This window comes from Aotus nancymaae, unplaced genomic scaffold (genome assembly GCF_030222135.1).
Source record: "Aotus nancymaae isolate 86718 unplaced genomic scaffold, 86718_ANA_hifiasm-v0.15.2.pri h1tg000049l, whole genome shotgun sequence".
NCBI classification, from domain to species: domain Eukaryota; kingdom Metazoa; phylum Chordata; class Mammalia; order Primates; family Aotidae; genus Aotus; species Aotus nancymaae.
The window spans coordinates 34,760,339-34,780,576 of NW_026988463.1; the positions used below are offsets into that span (position 1 = coordinate 34,760,339).

At 51.0% G+C, this 20,238-nt stretch overlaps 1 protein-coding gene and 1 pseudogene across 2 annotated transcripts in view; one reads left to right on the forward strand and one right to left on the reverse strand.

The window, feature by feature from the left end:
* Nucleotides 1–1,660: 1,660 nt before the first annotated feature.
* Nucleotides 1,661–2,936, reverse strand: LOC105712134 (testis-specific serine/threonine-protein kinase 1-like; annotated as a pseudogene).
* Nucleotides 2,937–7,283: 4,347 nt separating this feature from the next.
* The window catches only part of DGCR2 (DiGeorge syndrome critical region gene 2), a 74,150-nt gene continuing 61,195 nt past the window's right edge, over nucleotides 7,284–20,238 (forward strand). The window contains exon 1 of one of the 2 annotated variants that reach the window (XM_021673921.2): nucleotides 7,284–7,580. In XM_021673921.2, the coding sequence (XP_021529596.2) occupies nucleotides 7,502–7,580 (79 nt within the window). In that variant the 5' untranslated portion in view covers nucleotides 7,284–7,501. The remainder of the gene's footprint in view (nucleotides 7,581–20,238) is intronic. The other variant, XM_064362837.1, reaches the window with a different exon arrangement.

Below are 20,238 nucleotides of genomic sequence, written 5' to 3' on the forward strand. Positions count from 1 at the left end.
TGGGAAAAACAGGGTGGCCCCTCTAGGCCTGCTAGCAGAGTACACAGTGGCAGGCTGCTGAAACTCCCAGAAGGGTTTATGGAGGCCTGAGCCCCTCAGCCGAGCCTGGAGAGCTAACAGTCTGCAGGGGTGAGTTCCCCGTATGATGATTTCCCCATGTGTGTGATGGAGGTGCAGTGGTGAAGCCCGGTGCCCAGAGTCCAGGGGAGGATGCATCAGGCCGCAGGAGGACCCCAGAGGCCAGGGTAGGTTCTTCCCTGCTGGGCAATGGGAGGCAGGCTGGGTGGGGGATGGCTCTGGACACTGTCAGAGCGGGTGGGAGGATTGAGGTGGAGGCTTGAAATTAAACCATGTGGAAGGAGGCTGTGGGAGCATGAGAAGGCAGGTGGACTTGGGGAGGAGTGCAAGGAGGGTCGGCCCGGGCTCTCACTGGATGCCACTTCTCTCAGGGGACTGAGGTTGGGGTCTTCCCAAGGTAGAGAAGTGACCATAGGTAGACTATGGACAGTGATTATAGTTTCTGCTGGCAGTGGAGCTCCTCTGCTCTGACAGGCCTTGTGGCCAGCACCTGCTTCAGGCCCTGCCCTGGGGGAGTGGGAGTCACATGACTGTCCTAGCCTTGGATTTGACTTTAGCCTTATCCACCAACAGGCCATGGGAGAGGTGATTCTGAAAGCACTTGTCCTTTGCGCGTATGTCAAGCCTTAGGCCCACATAAGGTTTTCCAGAGTAATGCAAAGACAAAGGGGCCATAGGGAGGTGAGCCCTGCCCAAAACATGCACAGGCCATGTAGCATGCTGTAGCCAGTGGTGCCAACTCTAGGCTCATGCCCCCTGTGGGGCTCTGACAGGCAGCATTCCCTGTCCTCAGGCCAGGCATGCATTGTGGTTGCCTGTCCTATCCTACTTGCCAGTGTCATCTTAGAACGCTGGCAGGGGTGTCATCCCTGGGGACAGGCTGGGACGAGGACAACAAAATATGATCCAGACCACACCAGATGGTGGGACATGCTCAGGCTGGAGTGCGGCTGGGCCATCCAGCAGAGCCCCCAACTTCTCCTGGGTTGGGGAATGACAATAGAGTGGGGTGACCCTGGCACTGCTGAAAGCTGGGTGCTGGCTAGACACGGGGGGTCTGTGGTAGACAGAGCACAATGAATGAGTTGCCAGCAGGGTAGGGAGCTCAGGGGTGGCTGAGAGGCTGGCCACCTGTCCTCTGCAGTCTCCTTCAACCCCCACTGGCAGCCTTGTGGGGCTGGAGAGGACAGGTCTCCCCCGCAGTCCCAACTGTAGACAGAGCCTGCGCTCCTCTGCAGGGGTGCCTCTGCATGCTTCTTGGTCCTGTCCTCTCTCTGCCCTCTCCCCACCTCAGCACCACACTCAGGGGCGTCCCTCCTGAAGCAGCGGCTTCCTCACTCACCTCTCAGCTCTGGCCCCTGCCCCTCCAGGTCTCTCCCAGCCCCAGCCCCAGCCCCAGCCTCAGCCTGGGCCTGAGGTCATGGTCTAGACTGGACATGCTGGGATGTGTTTTCCCAAGTGAATGAGGAATCATAGCATAATCTGAGTGGGAAACCAGTGGAGGGGAGCCCAGGACTAGTCAGTTGAGAAAAGACATTCACTTTAGCATCTGCATTAATATAGTGATTTATTGCTTCTTTAGCCATTTTGGTTACAAAGTTCAAGAGGAAAGAGAAGAAAATGATGAAAACAGTGGCTCAGCTGGGACTGTCTTACTTCTCTGGCTCAGGCCTTGACTTCTTCAGAGCTTGAGCCTGAAGCCCTGGGTTCTATCTCATGTGCCACAGGCACACTAGGCTGCAAAAGGCTCACCAGGTGCGCATCTCTGGAGGCTGCTGGTGGGGGGTGCCCTTCTTCTTTCTCTGTTTGATGGCTTGCTGGGGAAGCCCAGGGTGTCTGACTGCCTGGACATCTGCATTGCCAACCCCTCAGGTTTTGTCTCAGGCTGTCCCTCAGCTGTGCCTCTTCCCCAGGCTCCAGCTTGGTGGCAGAACTCTTCGCAGTGCCAGGTTCAGGCATCCACAAGGCTTGGTTCCCCGGGAACTCTCCCCCTCCTTGTTGATGGCCACAGAGGCCAGTCCTTGTGCCTTGGGCTGCGCCCAGCATTGGCTGAGGATGTCATGGATGTGGAGCCGCCAGCTGACGTCGGGCTGCAGCATGCAATAGATGAGGTCCTTGCACTCACAGGTCAGGTTTTTGGAGTGCAGGAAGTCCACACGGTGCTCCTTCTGGATACGCAGCATGTACCTGATGTCAAAGTCATCATAGGGCATGGCGCCACAGACCATGATGTAGAGGATCATGCCCAGGATCCAGATGTTGTACACCTTGTACTGGTAGGGGATGCCCTGCAGCACCTCGGGGGTCACATACTCCACCGACCCGCATAAGGTCTTGCTTCATGTCTGTTGGCCACTCTCATCCCACAGGCAGCACATGGAGAACCTGATGTTGGACAGCTTGATGTTCAAGTCCTTGTCAAGGAAAAGGTTCTCACACTCGAGGTTCTGGTGCACAATGTCCAGCTCGTGGCAGTACTTGATGGCCGAGGAGAGCTGCTGGAGCATCTTGCGTGCCATGTCCTTGGGCAGGGCTCCCTGGCACTCAATGAACTGTAGGAGGTTGCCCTGGACTGCAAGCTCCATGATGACGTAGACCTTGCAATATGATGTCTCAAATACCTTGTAGGTCTTGAATATGGAGCCGTGGTTTATTTAGCATGGCCGGAATCTCCATTTCCCGGGGAAGGAATTTCTCCAAGATGTCTTTTGGGGGCTTTCTTGCAGTTGATAATCTTGACCACCACATAGAAGTTCAGGTGCTAAAGAGTAAACAAATTTAACTTTTGTGTACAAGCCCTCTCCCACAAGCATCCCCATGGTATAGCCTCGTTGCTTGAGGACAGCAGCGTCGTACATGTTGTCAGGAGCACCTAGTGCCTCTGAGGCTGCCCTCTACATCCCTATGGGACCTGGGCCAGTGGTGTATTCATTAACACCCTGGACAGAGAGTCCTTTAGGCTGGCCAGGACTGCTGTCCCTGCCTCCTTGAGGCCAAGACTCTGGGTTGGGACATTCAGCACTTTCTCCCAGGTGACTTTGGTGGGTGAAGTCACAAAGGTAGAGTGCCCTGGGGAAATGAGGCTCTGGCCTGAGGCACTTGGACTTGGAACCCTGGAAGGCCGGCCAGTGGACTGGAGGAGACAGGACAAGCAGAGAGTGGCCTTGCACCTGGCTGGGACCTGAGGTAGAAGGGGGCTTTGGGGGACACATAGGTCTGCCAATGCTTCCAACCCCAGAGCCAGGACTGCTTGTATGGAGTTGAGGCCAATTCTTGCAAACCAGGGCATCTGAGGAAGGGTTTAATTAGGGGATGATTTGGGAGGTCGAGGTGGGCGGATCACCTAAGGTCAGGAGTTTGAAACCAGCCTGGCCCAAATGGTAAAACCCCATCTCCACTAAAAGTACAAAAATTAGCCAGGCGTGGTGGTGGGCACCTGTATTCCCAGCTACTCAGGAGGCTGAGGCAGGAGAATTGCTTGAACCCCACCCAGGAGGGGGAGGTTGCAGTGAGTCAAGATTGTGCCATTGTACTCCACTCTGAGCGACAATAACGAGACTCCATCTCAAAAAAAAAGAAAAAGAAAAAGCGGACTGGTGCTGTAGCTCATGCCTGTAATCCCAGCACTTTGGGAGGCTGAGATGAGCAGATCACGAGGTCAGGAGTTCAAGACCAACCTGGCCAACATGGTGATACCCCCTCTCTACTAAAAATACAAAAATTAGCCAGGCATGGTGACGTGCACCTGTACTCCCAGCTACTTAGGAGGCCGAGGTAGGAGAACTGCTTGAACCCAGGAGGCAGAGAAGTAAGCCGAGATCACACCACTGCACTCTAGCCTGAGACTCCGTCTCAGAAAAAAAGAGGGAGGGGGGCAATTAACAAAGGTGGGAGCAGAGTGCAGGGAACCCTGAAGGTAGCACAGGTACCCCAAGGTAGTAGCAAACCCCTGGCCTGCATGGAAAAGGGTGGAAATGGTCCCTGGAACCCAGAAAGAGTAATATAGACAGGACCACCTTGAGAGAGGTAGTGCCCTTTGGTTGAGAGAGCCAACCTTATTGACCACACAGGGGTGGGGGGGACGTCCTATCCCTGACCTGTTTTTCTTCCCTTCAGCCCTTGACACTGCCCACACAGGCAGCCCTCAGGGTTGCAGAGCAGGCCCAAGAAGGGTGGTATGTCAAGAGAGTAGAGAGCTTCCTGGCACTGGAGTCTGAGAAGCCTGGATCCTGCCTTGTACTACTCTTGCCTCACCTGAACCTTTGGTGGCTTCTTAGAGCAGCTCTGTGGGAGGACAGCAGCAGGAGTTCTGCTCTTGGCTGTGAGTTCCGTCCTGGGGACCTGCCCAGCCCACGGCCCTGGCTGGGCTCCAGGGCAGATCTGGGGCTGAGCACTGAAGGTGGCACCTGGATGCCATCCTGAGCGCCAGTGGCTGTTCTGAGGACAGTACAAGCAGCAGGGGCAGCACTGGACAGTGGTCATTGTTTCTGCTCGCAGTGGAGCCCCTCTGCTGTGACAGGCTCTGTGTCTAGTACTTGTTACAGGCCATGCTCTGGGGGAGTAGGAGTCACATGACTATCCTAGCCTTGGATTTGACTTTGGCCTCATTCACTTAGAGTGAGCACCCCTTCCTCAGAGGAGCCAAGTGGAACCCTGGGCCCCTCAGGAGTGAGTTGGTAGGGTGGGCTGGATGTTGCTCAGGCTGGGTTGGGTCCCCACCTGCCATGGCCTTTCCCCCTTTTCTCTGCTCCTTCCCCTTCTTCCCTAATCCTGACCACCCCCTGCTAGGCCTTTGTGTGTTCTTGGTGCTCCCTCTTCCAGACAGCCTCCTCCTCCTTCCTGCTGGGGACACCCCAACTGCTGTCTCCTTGAAACCAAAAATAAAATTCTAAGCCCCCAGCCATCTGAATGGCCCCCTCCTCTCTGCCAAGGGCATTCCAAAATTAACCTGAAAAACTAGTTCAGGCCATCATAGGAAGTGTGAATCAGACAGGCCTTGTTATCCCTCCTCCCTAGGGGTTCAGGCATAGCTAGGCAGTGGTAACATTGACACAGAGACCTGAAGACTGACAACAGACTGTGGTAGTAAGATACCAGCATGACAGCAGGCCTGGAAAGAAACAAGTATTTTACTGTAAAACAGATTTCTTTCACATATTTTGAAGTGGCTCTGCAAAGCTGTTTCTTGTGGAGAAAATCTACATTCTGTAGAGAATCCCCTTCCCTTCAAGGCTCCTGAGAGAATTAACTAAAGTATGGCACTTTTTATTTATTTTTCCTTTTTTTTTTTTTTCAATTTGAGACAGAGCCTCGCTCTCTTGTTCAGGCTAGAGTGCAGTGGCGTGATCTTGGCTCACTGCAACTTCCGCCTCCCAGGTTCAGGTGATTCTCCTGCCTCAGCCTCCTGAGTAGCTGGGATTACAGGCATGTACCACCATTCCCAGCTAATTTTTTAATTTAACTCTGTTTTACTGTAAAATATTTGTTTCTTTCCAGTCTGCTGTCATGCTAGTATCTTACTACCACAGTCTGTTGTCAGTCTTCAGGTCTCTGTGTCAATGTTACCACTGCTTAGCTATGCCTGAAACCCTAAGGGAGGAGGGATAACGAGGCCTGTCTGACTCCCACTTCCTATGACGGCCTGAACTAGTTTTTCAGGTTAATTTTGGAATGCCTTTGGCAGAGAGGAGGGGTCCACTCAGATGGCTGGGGGGCTTAGGATTTTTAGTAGAGACCTGGTTTCACCATGTTGGTCAGGCTGATCTTGAACTCCTGACCTCCCAAAGTGCTGGGATTACAGGTGTGAGTCACTGCGCCCAGGAGTCTGGCACTTTTGTTTTTAAGTTCTGGGGTACATGTGCAGAATGTGCAGGTTTGTTACATAGATATACATATGCCATGGTGGTCTGCTGCATCTATGCCCCCATCATCTACATTAGGTATTTCTCCTAATGCTATCCCTCCCCAGCCCCCCACCCCCTGGACAGGCCCCAGTGTGTGATGTTCCCCTCCCTGTGTCCATGTGTTCTTTAACAGCCTGTTCTCTCTGAAGCCTGATACCTGGAGGCTTCATCTGCCTAACAAGCTTGGTCTTCATAACCACCTTAATCCAGACAGTCCCTTCTATTGATTCCAGGTCTTTAGATAAATTCTTTGAATTAACTGCCAATCAGAAAATCTTTGAATCCACATGACCTGGAAGCCCCCCTCCACCCCCCACTTTTAAGTTGTCCTGCCTTTTCTGACTGAATCAATGTATACCTTACATGTGCTGACTGATGTCTTGTGCCTCCCTAAAATGTATAAAACCAAGCTGTAGCCCTACCCCCTTGGGCACTTGTCTACTGGGGCTGTGTCCCAGGCTATTGGTTACATATTGGCTCAGAAGAAATGTCTCCAAATATTTTACAGAGTTGGATTCTTTTTGCTGACACTGTGCTCCAAGATTCACCCTGTTGGTGATGACAGCTGAGAGGCGGCACTTGGAACACTTTTCACAGCGGGGCTGAGTCTCCTCTCTGCCCAACTTTCCTTTCTGCATATGCGGCCTTCCCTTCGCCATTGTGTAGGCAGGTCCTCCAGGGAGGAGGCTTCCCTGCGGTCTCCAAGACCTGGCCTTCCCGGTTAGCTCTCTTTGCCTGACACTCCTTTAGGCCACTCCTGTTCCTTACAGGGTGACCCTCTTCCCCACCCTCAGAACCGGCAGGTCCTCCCTCCTTCACAGCGGTTCGGCCTTTAAAAGACCCTTTAGGGCGCACCTTTGGGCTGCTCACACCTGGGCTTGCAGGTGTGAAGACCCTTGGAGTCCTAGCCAGGTTCCCGCTTCGTCCTCTCCGCTCCCCACCCAGGCGACCCCAACCCCCATGCCCTGTACTTTTCACTGTCCGTCCTTGTGGTCCTGAGCCCGCCGTCCCGGCCCCGCGTCCAGGGAGGGACCCTACTCCCTTCTAAGGCCCAGCCGCTCCGGTCCCTGCCCCGCCCTGCCTCTCCGCTTAGCCAATGGCACGCCTCACTCCGTATAGCCCCGCCCTCCCCTCCGTGGCCGTCCCTCGGTCCCCGCCCTCCGCCGTCGCGACCGTAGGCCTCGCCCCCTTCGGGCTCTGTGGCTCCGGTTCCGCTCCCCCGTCTTGACGCTCATTGGTCCTCGCCGGCGTCGCGGGCGGGAGGCGGAGCGGCGCGGCGCAGAGCCGAGTAGGACGGCCGCCATCTTGCGCGGGGACGGTGTCGGAGCCTGAGGCTGCAGCCGAGAGTGCCTGCTGGCCCGCGGCCCAGCCGAAGCTCTTTCCCGCCGCCTTTCCGCGCCTCCCCCCGGTCCAGCCCCGCCTGACCGTCCGCCTAGCACGGTCCCCTGACCCTCAGTCCGGCCCGGTCCGGCCTCCAGCGGGGTCAAGCAGCCGCCCCGGGGACGATGAACGGAGGATAAATGGTGCCCAAAGCAGACAGCGGCGCCTTCCTGCTGCTCTTCCTGCTCGTGCTCACTGTCACCGAGCCGCTGCGGCCAGGTGCGCCGCGCGATGGGGGCGGTGTGGGGGCGGGGCGGCGAACGGGTCCGGGGTCGCTCCGGGACCTCCTTTCACCGGCGGCGCCCTCCTATAGGGGCCGCGCGTGGGACGGGGCGGGCGGGGCCTGGCTCACGGGCCGCCTGGCACCCGCTTCTGGCGTCTGCTGGAGCTTACCTGGGCTCGCGGCGCCTCGAACTTCGTGCAGCGCTGCTGTCCAGGATGTTGCCTCTGGGCCCTTCCCAGGAGCTGCGGAGGCCAGGAGCTGCGCCTTGGGCGCGCTCTCCCGCCAGCCCAGCGTCTGAGTTGGGCTGGGGACAGCGGCTCTCTGGGGCACCTGGTTTCACAGACGTCCTCCCCCAGCAGTGGCCTAGTGCCAGCCTCAGTCCTGGAAACTCCTCGGCCGGACAGCGGTGGCTGTGGCTGACTGTCATTCAGTGAGGCGTTGCACTGGAGTCCTCAGCTCACACCCGGTCCAGAGGAGGCACCAGGAGTCCGCCTAGCGTCGTGTGGCCTACGCGAGCGTCCTGCAAGCAGAGACCCCGTCACTGTGCCCGGCCCTTAGGGTGCTGCGTGTATGTGATGAATAAGTCCATGCTTTGGAACTCCCCTTGGAGCTAGTGTGTTCTTAAATCTGTGGTGGAGAATTCTTCAGGACCGTGGCAACCAGGAGACCCTTTTTAACCTATTTCAGTGTACCTCTCCTTCCCTTGAACTGCACCAAAAAATCAAACTCCTTAATGCAGGGCCAATGTATCCATCAGGCAGAGGAATCCTGGTATCACTGGCCCAGGGTACTTTTAGTGGCCTGCAATATTACTTTGTTTTTTAAGTCAGCAGATAAAAAATGAACTTTTAGGTCAAAAAAAATGTATTCATATGTATATTTATATTAATACAGTCATCTTTATACTAATGCAGTGAAAAAGCATGATCCTCAGTATTTCTTAATGGAGGAAAGGTTCCATGAAGGCAGAAGTGCCGGGGCCATCTTTTGTGAGCATTATCAAGCCTGGGTGTGGGAGCCTGGGGTGTGTGGCCCTGTCCTGTGCCCTAGCCAGGCTCCCAGCCCAGATACACCGCACCTCTTGGCTCTGCACTTGTGTCATCTGTATGGAATGTCTGCCTCCTCCCTAATGTCTACCTGGTGGCCAAGGCCCTGACCCACTCTCAACCTGGACAGATTCAGTGATGCTTCTCTGGGCTTCCCAAGTAGACCTCGTTGCTCACTGCTTTTGGCTGCTCTCTTGACAGCGCGATGACTGACTGTGGGGTGGGCTTGGTAAGAACAGAAGCCAGGAAAAGGGGTACCTGTGGAGGAGGGTATCATATAGGCTCTTGGAGGTCAGAGCTAATGGGTTTGTGGGTTCTTGTGATTAACTTCTTTAGAAAACTTGTATGTACCTGTAGAGAGGTAGAAGGTCCTCGTTTTCTGATTCCAGAGTCCCAGTTGTGCAGATGAGGACACTGGGCTCAGAGGTGAGGCCCTATTATGCCTGGCTTCTTTGGGGTGACTCTAGTTCCAGACCCAGCATCTCCTGCCTGGGTGATGAAGGTGGCTGATGTCCCCAACTCCTTTTTCCTTGCCAATCTGTTCACATATTCTGCCAATTGGCCAGCAGCAACTGAGAAAGGATCTGTGAGTACTTGCTGCCTGCCTGTCACTGGGGAATCCAAGTGAAGAGAACAAGCACCTCTCTTTAGGAGTGCCTGGTGTGGAAACAGAGGCCAGGTGTAAGTCACTTGTCACGCTCCTGTGTGTTGAATACCCGTGAGTGTGGGGTTCCAGAGGTGGGTGAAGGTGGTCATCTGTTTGTACCGGTGAAGCAGGGAGGGCGTTCCAGGAGACCTCACACTGAGCTTTGAGTAGGGCATGGGTGGGTGGTAGAGAGTAGAGGGAGCAAAATTATTCTTTCAATTCCATGACTCTCCAGATGAGAACATTGGAGATACCCCTGGAGGCGCCTTGAGTTGCCCTGCAGAACCTGGGGAACTGCAGCTGGCTCCCTGGCTTTGGCTGGGGAGTGAGGGCAGGTCTCTGGGCCAAATGTGTTCCTTCTGTGCCCACATGTGCCTCTTCACGCATTCACCCTATGTCCTTCCTGAGAGTGTCTCAGGGATTTGCCTGGCTGGTGATTGCGAGAGGCTGGGGCTACTTGGTCTTAGTCTGCGTTCTTTCTGTGGGAGTCCTGGCCTTAAAAACATACTTGGGTTTGAGGAAGGCACCAGTCAGAGCTCGCTTCTCAGGAGGTTGTCTTCTGACTCTTGCCTGGTAGGGTCCCTGAAGATGAGGCCAAGCCACTTGGGCCTTCTATCTAGTTTAGGGTAGGGTGGAAGGCCTTTCATGTAGTTACAGCGCAGTGAGTGCTTGCTGTATGTGACCTTTCATCTGTTTTGTTTTTTTGTTTTTTTTTTGAGATGGAGTCTTGCTCTATTGGCCAGGCTGGAGTGCAGTGGCATGTTCTCAGCCCACTGCATCCTCCGCCTCCTTGGTTCAAGCAATTTTGCCTCAGCCTCCTGAGTAGCTGGGATTACAGGCACAAGTCACGACGCCCAGCTAATTTTTTGCTTTTAGTAGAGACAGGGTTTCACTCTGTTGGCCAGGATGGTCTCAAACTCCTGACCTCAGGTGGTCCACCCATCTTGGCCTCCCAAAGTGCTGGAATTACAGGCCTGAAGCACCGTGCCTGGCCCAATTTTTTTTTCTTTCTTTTTTTTCCATCATGTGAGGATACCAATTTTTTTTTTTTAATGCACATTTGAACTAGATTGATTGAAGGTGTGTTATGTGCCAGACACTGTTCTAAGCACTAACAGGTATTAACTCTCAGGAGGTCCCTGCTAGATGCTATTTTAGCCTCATTTAAAGATAGGGAAGCTAAAATCCAAGGGCCGGGCGCGGTGGCTCACGCCTGTAATCCCAGCACTTTGGGAGGCCAAGGTGGGTGGATCATGAGGTCAAGAGATTGAGACCATCCTGGTCAACATGGTGAAACCCTGTCTCTACTAAAAATACAAAAAATTAGCTGGGCATGGTGGTGCATGCCTGTATCCCAGCTACTCAGGAGACTGAGGCAGGAGAATTGCCTGAACCCAGGAGGCGGAGGTGGTGGTGAGCCGAGATCATGCCATTGCACTCCAGCCTGGGTAACGAGCGAAACTCCGTCTCAAAAATAAAAAATAAAATAAAATAAAAATAAAATAAAATAAAATCCAGAGCGCTCATAAAGCTAAGTGGCTGAGATGAGGTTTCACTGTAAAAGTCTGGGCTTCCCCCAGTCATGCACCCCTGGCTGGGGCCCTGTGCACTCCAACGGTGTGTCTCCAGCCCAGCCATAGGAGTACCTCACGTTATGCTCTGAACAGTTTCCTTAACCCTAGGTGGAGCGACAGACTGCCTCTGTGCCCTGATGGGTCCCGGGGTCCTCTAGGTGAGGGTACAGAATCTTTTTCCCTGTGGATACTCCAGTCGGAGGAACAGAATCACCTACCCCACAAATCCCTTCTGATCCCTTCTGTGGTTGGCCGTATGACCACTGATGTGTGTTATAATCACTGTATAATGTGATGAGGAAGAGGGATTGGAGACTACTGCTGAGGTAACTGACAGGGAGAATGGTGGGGGATTTGGGGACCACTGATTGTGATATTGTCTCATTGGCCCTTTCTCCATCTGTGTAGAGAAGGCAGCATCGATTGCTGATTCTAAAACTGTTTTTCTTTCTATCTTTAATTGTGAAACAAAATCATCATAACATGAGCCACAGCTCTATCCAGGTTGAACCCACAATACATAGCTGAGAAAAAATTGCCTTCTGAGTGCTGGTGCACCCTGGTCCCTTCCTGCTGGTTGTTGGTCCTGTACAGGGCTTGTGCTCAGCCAGGCCCCTTGGTGAGGTACAGGACTATAAGGTCGTCTTCCTTCTATTGCTGATACAGCTATCTGGGAGAGGCAAGTCTAAGGTCACACAGCTGGTGTGCATCAGAATGTGGGTTCAGACCCAGGTGGAGCTGGCTGCTAGCTTAGGGTTCTTTCTCTTTTGCCCTCAGGAACCAGGGCAGCTGTGCTGAGCTAATAAAATCTCAGGGAACTGAGAAGTGAACACAGAACTTGGCCTCTGGAGTCCAGAGTTTTTGTTTGTTTGTTTGTTTTTTGAGACAGAGTTTCTCTCTGTCACTCAGGCTAGAGTGCAGTGGCGGGATCTCAGCTCACTGTAGTCTCTTCCCCCTGGGTTCAAGTAATTCTCCTGCGTCAGCCTCCAGAGTAACTTTGATTACAGGTGCACATCACCACGCCCAGCTAATTTTGTATTTTTAGTAGAGACGGGGTTTCACTATGTTGGCCATGTAGACTGGTCTTGAATTCCTGGGCTCAAGTGATCCACCTGCTTCAACCTCCCAAAGTTAGGATTGCAGGTGTGAGCCACCACACCCAGGCTAGAGTCCAGAGTTTTCTTTCATGTGAAGTAGCACAGGGGTTTGGTGAATAGGGAGAGAGTACATATTTTCATCACAAGAGAAAGTGACTGAAGCTCAGAAGGAGCTGGAGAGATGAGCTTGCACCTGGCCTTGACAAAACCTCCTGAGTTGGGAGTTCTTTCCTCTGTGGCCCGGTACTGTGACACTTTGTAGAGTTTGCCCACTGGTAGATTTGGTTTTTGGGTTAACAGGTCCATCTTTTTTTTAGTTGGAAAGTGGTGTAATATACTTTCTACCTTCACTAGCTAATGAATTTAACTTTTTTTTTTTGACAAAAAGAAACCTATTATTTAATTATTAAATAATTTCAAACTCAGAAAAGTTGCAAGAATAAAATGAGTGCAGAGAGCACCTGCATATCCTTTGCTGAGGCTTCCCTACTGTTGGTATTTTATCTTATTTACCTTATCCCCCCATCTTCTGTGTGTATGTGCATATCCATGTACTCACACACAGTGCTTTCCTCTGAACCATTTGAGAGTAAGTTGCATGTACCATGGTCCTTTATCCTTGTAAATATTAGCCATTGCGGAGAGCAGAGGCTGCTTCCTCTTAGCCTCACCCCATTGTTCTCACTAATACCTGCTGTGTGCCAAGCCCTGTGTCACATGGGAACATCTCGCGGGTGCAGGAAGCCCTATTGATAAAGCCCAGGTTGGCCCAGGTGGAGGCAAGCTGGCATCACTGCATGCCAGGGTTATTATTTCAGTTAGTGGTTCCTGTCTGAGGAATGAAGACTGCTGCCATGGAACGTTTGTGCTGTGTTAGGCTGCGCTTTCCCTGGTCTGCTTCCCAAGCTAGTTTGTGGGCACTTTTCCCACCCTTCCTTCCCAGGCACTCCCCAGAGTACTGAGTGATTATATCCTCTTAGCAATGGTGGCCGGTGATTTGGTTGTGCAAGTGTCTTCTTAGCAGTGACGGCAGGTAATCTCGTTATGCACAGATCCTCTTAGCAGTAATGGCAAGTGATTTATCTGAGTGTGTCCTCTTAGCAGCGAGGGCAGGTGATCTAGCTGTGCATGTGTCCTCTTAGCCATGGTGGGAAGTGATCTCGTTGTGCAAGTGTCTTCTTAGCAGTGATGGGAGGTGATCTTATTTTGCATGTTTCCTCTTAGCAGTAGTGGCAGGTGATCTGGTCGTGCGCATGTCCTTTCAGCAGTGATGACAGGTGATCTATTGGTGCATACATCCTCTCAACTGTGATGGCAGGGGATCTGGTTGTTGACTCTCCCCTGCTGGACCTGAGCCTTTGACAGGCAAGGAGTTCCTCTGCCTCTCTTGGTTCTTGGCATAAGGAGGGACCCGATTGGCATTTAGTAGTGTCTTGACTTTAAGTAGAGTGCATCAGTGACAACATTAAGGACCCAATAGAAAGCTCAGGACTGATTAGATGTCTTTTCCTTGGTGTGCTGCTAGATTGTTCCCTTATCAGATGTGCTTTTATGTTTGGGTGCTAAGGGTTTGGTGACCGTCCTCTTTCCCTGCCGGTCTGCGAGTGGGCTCAGTAATCCTGAGAGACCAGTTTTGGGCCAACAGTTCACTGAACAGAGTGACGCATGGGCTTAGGTATGGTTATTATGTGATAGCTGTGCAACAATTGTATTTTTGTTTCTGGCATGATTTACCAGCTGTCCTGGGAGGTTTTGTGAAAGCCTATCCATCTCATCCTGCCATTCTAAGCTGTGTGTCCTGTCAGTGTGGACATGGGGGGCTTGGCTGGGCAAGTCCAGGTTGGAGGATGAATGGCCTGGGGGGCCTGTGGACCCAGGTGTCCTGGGCCTTGGCATCCACCTGAGAGATGGGGAAGCTCAGGTCTGGTTTTGCCTCAACTGAGCTATCTGTAAAAGGAGCAGCTGGGATTAGATCAAGCCTTATCCGGGTCCATGGTAGGCAGTTGGGTGTGGTGGCCCTAGAGCATGAGCCCTAGAGTCACATTGCCTAGGCTTAATCTGCTCTACTGCTTGCTCTGTGACTTCTGCCTCAGTTTCCTCATTTGGAACATAGACATCATAATAGAACTTCATGGAGATGTGAGGATTAAAATGGGTAAGTTTAAAATTCCAAAAAGTGTCTGATATATCAGGCAAACTGCTAGACTTCAGGAACCCTGAACTGAAATGTGAGGTTGTGTGCGCACAGGGCGTATTGCTCAGGAGAGGGCTCCGGCAGCAGAGTGCAGTGGCTCTGAGGAGTGTCTGCTGCACAGAGAATGCTCTTCACTATTCTCGTGGGATCAGAGGGACTGCGTATGACTTGCCGAGAGCCCCCGAAACAGCCATGGTGCTTTGGACAAGGCTGAGATTGTTCATACACGTTTTGCTGTTTGTCACATTCATGCTGTGTCACCTGGGCCTGGTCATACACAGTGTGGGCACTCAGAAATCAGTTATTGAACAAATGCACAAATGCCTATTTATATTTTTATATAAAGAGCAACAGCTACTTTAGCCAGCAGGCCTTGCAGCTGCCTCTGGTGGGGGTGGCGAGGGGGATGAGAGCCTTGTGGCTTTCCTGCAAAAACGCCTTGGGAGGCTAGAATGCGGGGGTAGGGGACGTGGCTGTGGAGCCAGTTGACCTGGGCCCCTGGTGGGAGCTTGTTCCTGTGATAGGAGCTAGGCTGAGAGGTAAGAGCAAGTGCGGCTTCCCATTAAAAATGAATCCTCGCTGAAGCTCTCCAGCTGCACAGCCTGGGGTGGAGGGTTGAGGGGCTCCCAGAGGGAGGGACCCCAGCAAGCTGGTACAGAGGGAGCACTGGCTCTCTGATGGACTTGCTGGCACCTGGGTTTGAGAACTGGACCTCCCTGTGTGAGGATGTGGCCAGACCTTCCCTGGGTTGTTTGCATAGTGCAGGTCTTGTTTTTGGTCAAAAGCTGACTGAGTGCATGGGCTGCACACGCTTGCCTCTTGGCCTTCTCTCCCTCTTCTGCCTGGGGTAGCCGTTGCTTCAGTCAGTCTGGGCTGGTCTTGTTCTTAGTGTCCTTGTCCCCCCACTGCAGGTTCCTCCCAGTAGGCTGACTTCTGGCTAATCTCTGGCAAAATGGCAGACAGCTATCAGTTTGGTTATCTTGTCTTCCTTGGTTAGTCTGTCATCCTTCAGCTATTGGCTGCTTCCTGTTGGACAGGACAGGACTGAGGACAGATCCTCCGGTAGGTATGCTGGACTAAAGGATTCCCCAGTAGACCCTCCCCTCTTCCTTGCCTGGGAAGTCTCATTTTCTGGGAAACCTCCTTAGCATAGCTATGGAGAGGATTGTTTGTGGCTGGCCAGGACACTGGATGAGGGGCAGGAGTCACAGCAGAGGGACCCAGAAGGTCAGCACAGGGATGATCAGCAGGAGACTGGCCACAGGACCTGGCCAGATGCTCCATTGAAACTGGGTCTGCTTATGCAGATGGTCTCACTGTTGCCACTGGCTGCTTAGGGCCTCCAGGTAAATTAGTTTACCTATAAAGCTCTGTCTATGGTCTTAGTATAAGAGAACCTGGAAGAGCTAGAGGCTTGGGGGCCATGACAGGCCTTTGCTGCAGCTCTTGAAGGTTTCTTGGGCACTCCTGGCAGTGGGAGCAGCTCTTAGGATTTCCCCATCCACCCTATTTGTGAAGGATGCCTGTGTAGACCAGCATGGTAAGCCATGGGGCATGGAGAGAGCCCAAGGCCGTGGAAGATCTTGTCTGGACAATCTAGAAAAAATAAAGCTGATTTTTTTTCACATTTGCTGATGTTCATCCATAGAATATTTTACATAAATTGAATTATATTTTTTAATTAATTTTTTAATTTAACTTGTTTTGAGATCTTTATAGATCAGTACATATATAACTTCATTCTTTGTTTTCTTGGTAGCAAAAGCTGGAGAGGAGAGGTGGGTGTCGGTTGGGGCAAGATTGTCTAACTCTTTTTTATTTTTATTTTTGAGATGGAGTCTTGCTCTTGTCGCCCAGGTCAGAGTACAGTGGCATGAGCTCAGCTCACTGCAACCTCTACCTCCTGTGTTCAAGTGATTCTCCTGCCTCAACGTCCCAAGTAGCTGGGATTACAGGCGTGTGCCACTACGCCCAGCTAATTTTCGTGTTTTTAGTAGAGACGGGATTTTACCATGTTGGCCAGGCTGATCTGAAACTCCTCACCTCAGGTGATCTACCTGCCTCAGCCTCCCAAAGTGCTGGGATTACAGGTGTGAGCCACTGCACCTGGCCTAACTCATTCTTTTTTAGAAATCTTTTTATTTTAGAAACATTTCAAACCTATGTAACAGTTGCAAGAATAGTACTGTGAACTCTCGTATGCTGTTCAGGTAATTTGCCAATTAAAACAACCGAGAAAACATTGGCACGTGCACTTGCTTTCTCTGTATTTATATGTATATATCCCAGTGTGTACGTACACACGCTATTTTTTGCAGAACTATTTAAAACTAAGTTGCAGATATCATGACCCTTTATTTCTAAATCTGATATTTCTAAGATTAAGGCCATTCTCCTATAACCACAGTAGTACAGTTAGCAAGTTTAGGAAGTTTAACATGGATATTTTTATATTTTATTTAATTTTATAATTTTTTGAGATACAGTCTCTCCCAGGCTGGAATGCACTGGCACAATCTCAGGTCACTGCAACCTCCACCTCCTGGGTTCAAATGATTCTCCTACTTCAGCCTCCCAAGTAGCTGGGATTGCAGGCGTGCACCACCATGCCCAGCTAATTTTTGTATTTTTAAGAGAGACAGGGTTTCACTTTGTTGGCCAGGCTGGACTTGAACACTTGACCTCAGGTGATCCGCCCGCCGTGGCCTCCCAAAGTGCTGTGTTGGAATTACAGGCGTGAGCCACCACACCCGGCCAACATGGATATTTTTAAAAGAGTAAGGCCAGTGGTTATAGAATACGTTCCTCACATGAGGTTTATTGGATTGTTTCCTTGTCGTAAGATTCAGTCAGCTCACTTTTGGGAGGAACAATACTGCAAGACATTGACCACTTGGTCAAGTGGCGTCTGTGGGGTTTCTCTGCTGTAAAGGTGCTTTTTCCCCTTTGTGGTAGGCCAAGGACTCTGGGAAGTAGGTAGCTTTGTCCAGTGGTTTTAAGCTTCCATCGATAATTCTTGCCTGAATCAAATAGAGCCTTCTCTTACAAAATTCCTTTTTCTTTTTTTTTTTTTTTTTTACTATCTGTATGGACTCATGGAGTCTTCTTTTTATTTAGTGTATTATAACCGGTTACTGTCATAGTTCGTGTTGAGGCTTATATTGTAATTGACTTGGCAAGTGGAAACCCCTTCACCTGGCCCCTTCAGGATGGGAGCATGTAGCCTTCTGACGTGTTCCCATCAATCTGAACATTCCTTATTAGCAAGCTCATCTTGTACCTTAATTGTCCCAGCCTGGAATAGGGCATTTTTCAATAGAGCACTGGTTCCTTTTGGTGGGAGATAGTGTTTAGAAACCAGGATTTTGGTGGTAGGTGTGTTTATTGCTAGCTACTAGGGTATACTGCAACTCCATCTTTTCAGTCTAGCCAAGAGGTGCGTGCATGTGTGCATGTGTCTGTGTGTGTGCGTGTGTGTGTGCATGTGTCTGTGCTTGTGTAAGTTCATACTGTTTTTGTTTTTTTTTTTTAAAGACGGGGTTTCACCATGTTAGTCAGGCTGGTCTTGAACTCCCGACCTCAGGTGATCCACCCGTCTTGGCCTCCAAAGTGCTTGGATTACAGGCGTGAACTACCACGCCTGGCCTGTTTTTTGTTTTTTTGAGACAGAGTCTCACTCTGTTGCGTTGGAGTGCAGTGGCATGATTTTGCCTCACTGCAACATCTGCCTCCCGGGTTCAAACGATTCTCCTGCTTCAGCCTTCCAAGTAGCTGGGACTACAGGCACATGCCACCCTGCCCACCTAATTTTTGTATTTTTAGTAGAGACAGGTAGAGACAGGGTTTCACCATGTTGGCCAGGATGGTTTCGATCTCTTGACCTCATGATCTGCCTGCCTCGGGGCCTCCCAAAGTGCTGGGATTACAGGAATGAGCCACCGCGCCTGGCCCATACTGTTTATTTAGTTCCAATCCAGCTTGACAGGGTCTTGCTTGCTTTCTCTGTTTCATGTTTGTTTCTCCTGTTTTCTACAGTGAGAGCCCTGGCTCCCAACAGCGTCAATAGGTTTATAGGTTTACTTATTTGCTTAGGCTTACACTGTACACAGAATAGTTTCAGAAGCTGTATTCATACCACTAGTCATAGCAGACCTACTAATTAGAGTTTAATTTTTTTTTTAACTCTGTGTTTTCAGACTGATGGTTTATACTCAAGAGACATGGGTTCAAAAGCTACTTGTATTAATTCTCTTTTCTCTTCCTTGTGTTTGTTACACAATTAGGTTCAAAACTATGTTGAGGCAGGGCAGGGTGGTTTATACCTAAAATTCCAGCACTTTGGGAGGCTGAGGTGGGTTGATTGCTTGAGCCCAGAAGTTCAAAACCAGCCTGGGAAACATGGCATCTCTCCAAAAAACTAACTGGGCATCGTGGTGCACACTTGTAGTCCTGGCTACTGGCGGGGCGGAGGAGGGTGGCGGGTGCGGGGACTGAAATGGCAGGATCGCTTGAGCTGGGTAGGCAGAGGTTGCGGTAAGCCAAGATTATTCCACTGCACTCCAGCCTGGGCAACAGAGCAAGACCCTGCCTCAAAAACCAAAACCACAAAAAAACCCTGTTTTGATTTGAAATCTTGTATATTAAATAATAATGAGAGTGGTATTTACTGTAACCTCAGTTTTATAACAAGCCCCTCTTTCATCATGTTAATTGGTAAGGAAGCATCTCAATTTTGAACAGGTTTTATTATTTTCCTAGGTAAATTTTTTTTTTTGAGATGGAGTCTTGCTGCGTCACCCAGGCTGGAGTACAGTGGTGCGACCTTAGCTCACTGTAACCTCTGCCTCCCAGGTTCAAGTGGTTCTCCTGCCTCAGCCTCCCTAGTAGCTGGGACTACAAGTGCAAGCCACTACACCTGGCCAGTTTTTGTATTTTTAGTGGAGACAGGGTTTCACCATGATGGCCAGGCTGGTGTTGAACTCCTGACCCCAGGTGATCCACCTGCCTCAGCCTCCCAAAGTGCTGGGATTACAGACGTGAGCCAGCATGCCCAGGCAATGATTGGATTTTTTTTTTTTTTTTCAGAGTCTCGCTCTGTCACCAGGCTGGAGTGCAGTGGTGTGATCTCTGCTTACTGCAGCCTTCACCTCCCACCTCCCCAGGTTCAAGGAATTCTCCTACCTCAGCTTTCTGATTAGCTGAGATTACAGGCGTGTGCCACCACGCCCAGCTAATTTTTGTTTTTTGGGTTTTTTTTGAGACAGAGTCTCTCTCTGTCACCAGGTTGGAGTGCAATGACGCGATCTTGGCTCACTGCAACCTCTGTTTTCCAAGTTCAGGTGATTCTCCTGCCTCAGCCTTTTGAGTAGCTGGGACTACAGGCATGCACCACCATGCCCAGCTAATTTTTGTGTTTTTAGTAGAGATGGGGTTTCACCATGTTGGCTAGGATGATCTCGATCTCTTGACCTCATGATCCACCCACCTCAGCTTCCCAAAGTGCTGGGATTACAGGTGTGAGCCACGGCCCAGCCTAATTTTTGTATTTTTAGTAGAGACGGGATGTTCGCCCTGTTGGTCAGGCTGGTCTCGAATTCCTGACCTCGTAATCTGCCTGCCTCAGCCTCCCAAAGTGCTGGGATTACAGGCGTGAGCCACGGAGCCTGGCCAATTGGATTTTTAAAAATAATTTTTCATTTCTGAGATTCCTGAGACCTACTTTTGTCAAAACTCTTGACAAATCACTTTTTTGGTTTCTTCCAGGAGACAAAAAAAAAAAAAAAGAAAAAAGATGGGGGGTTTAGATGTTCAAGGGCTGTTTGGCCTAAGTGTTGACATTGTGAACTTATTGGTTTGTTTAATAGGCTCTCGATTCCACCAGCCATCACTCTTTGTGTGTAGCATCACCTTTCCATAGCATGGGCTTGTGCTCTGATAGTCTTTGGGTATGCAGTGGTATGGGGGAGCTGTCTGAAGCAGGGACTGAGGTTGGCCTCGGAGTTTGGGTATAGTTGTGCATACCCTTTACCTGACAGCCTTATTGTGGAGGGGTGATCAGTGAGGCAGGTTGGTAGGTCCGTTTTGGAGATTAGGATGC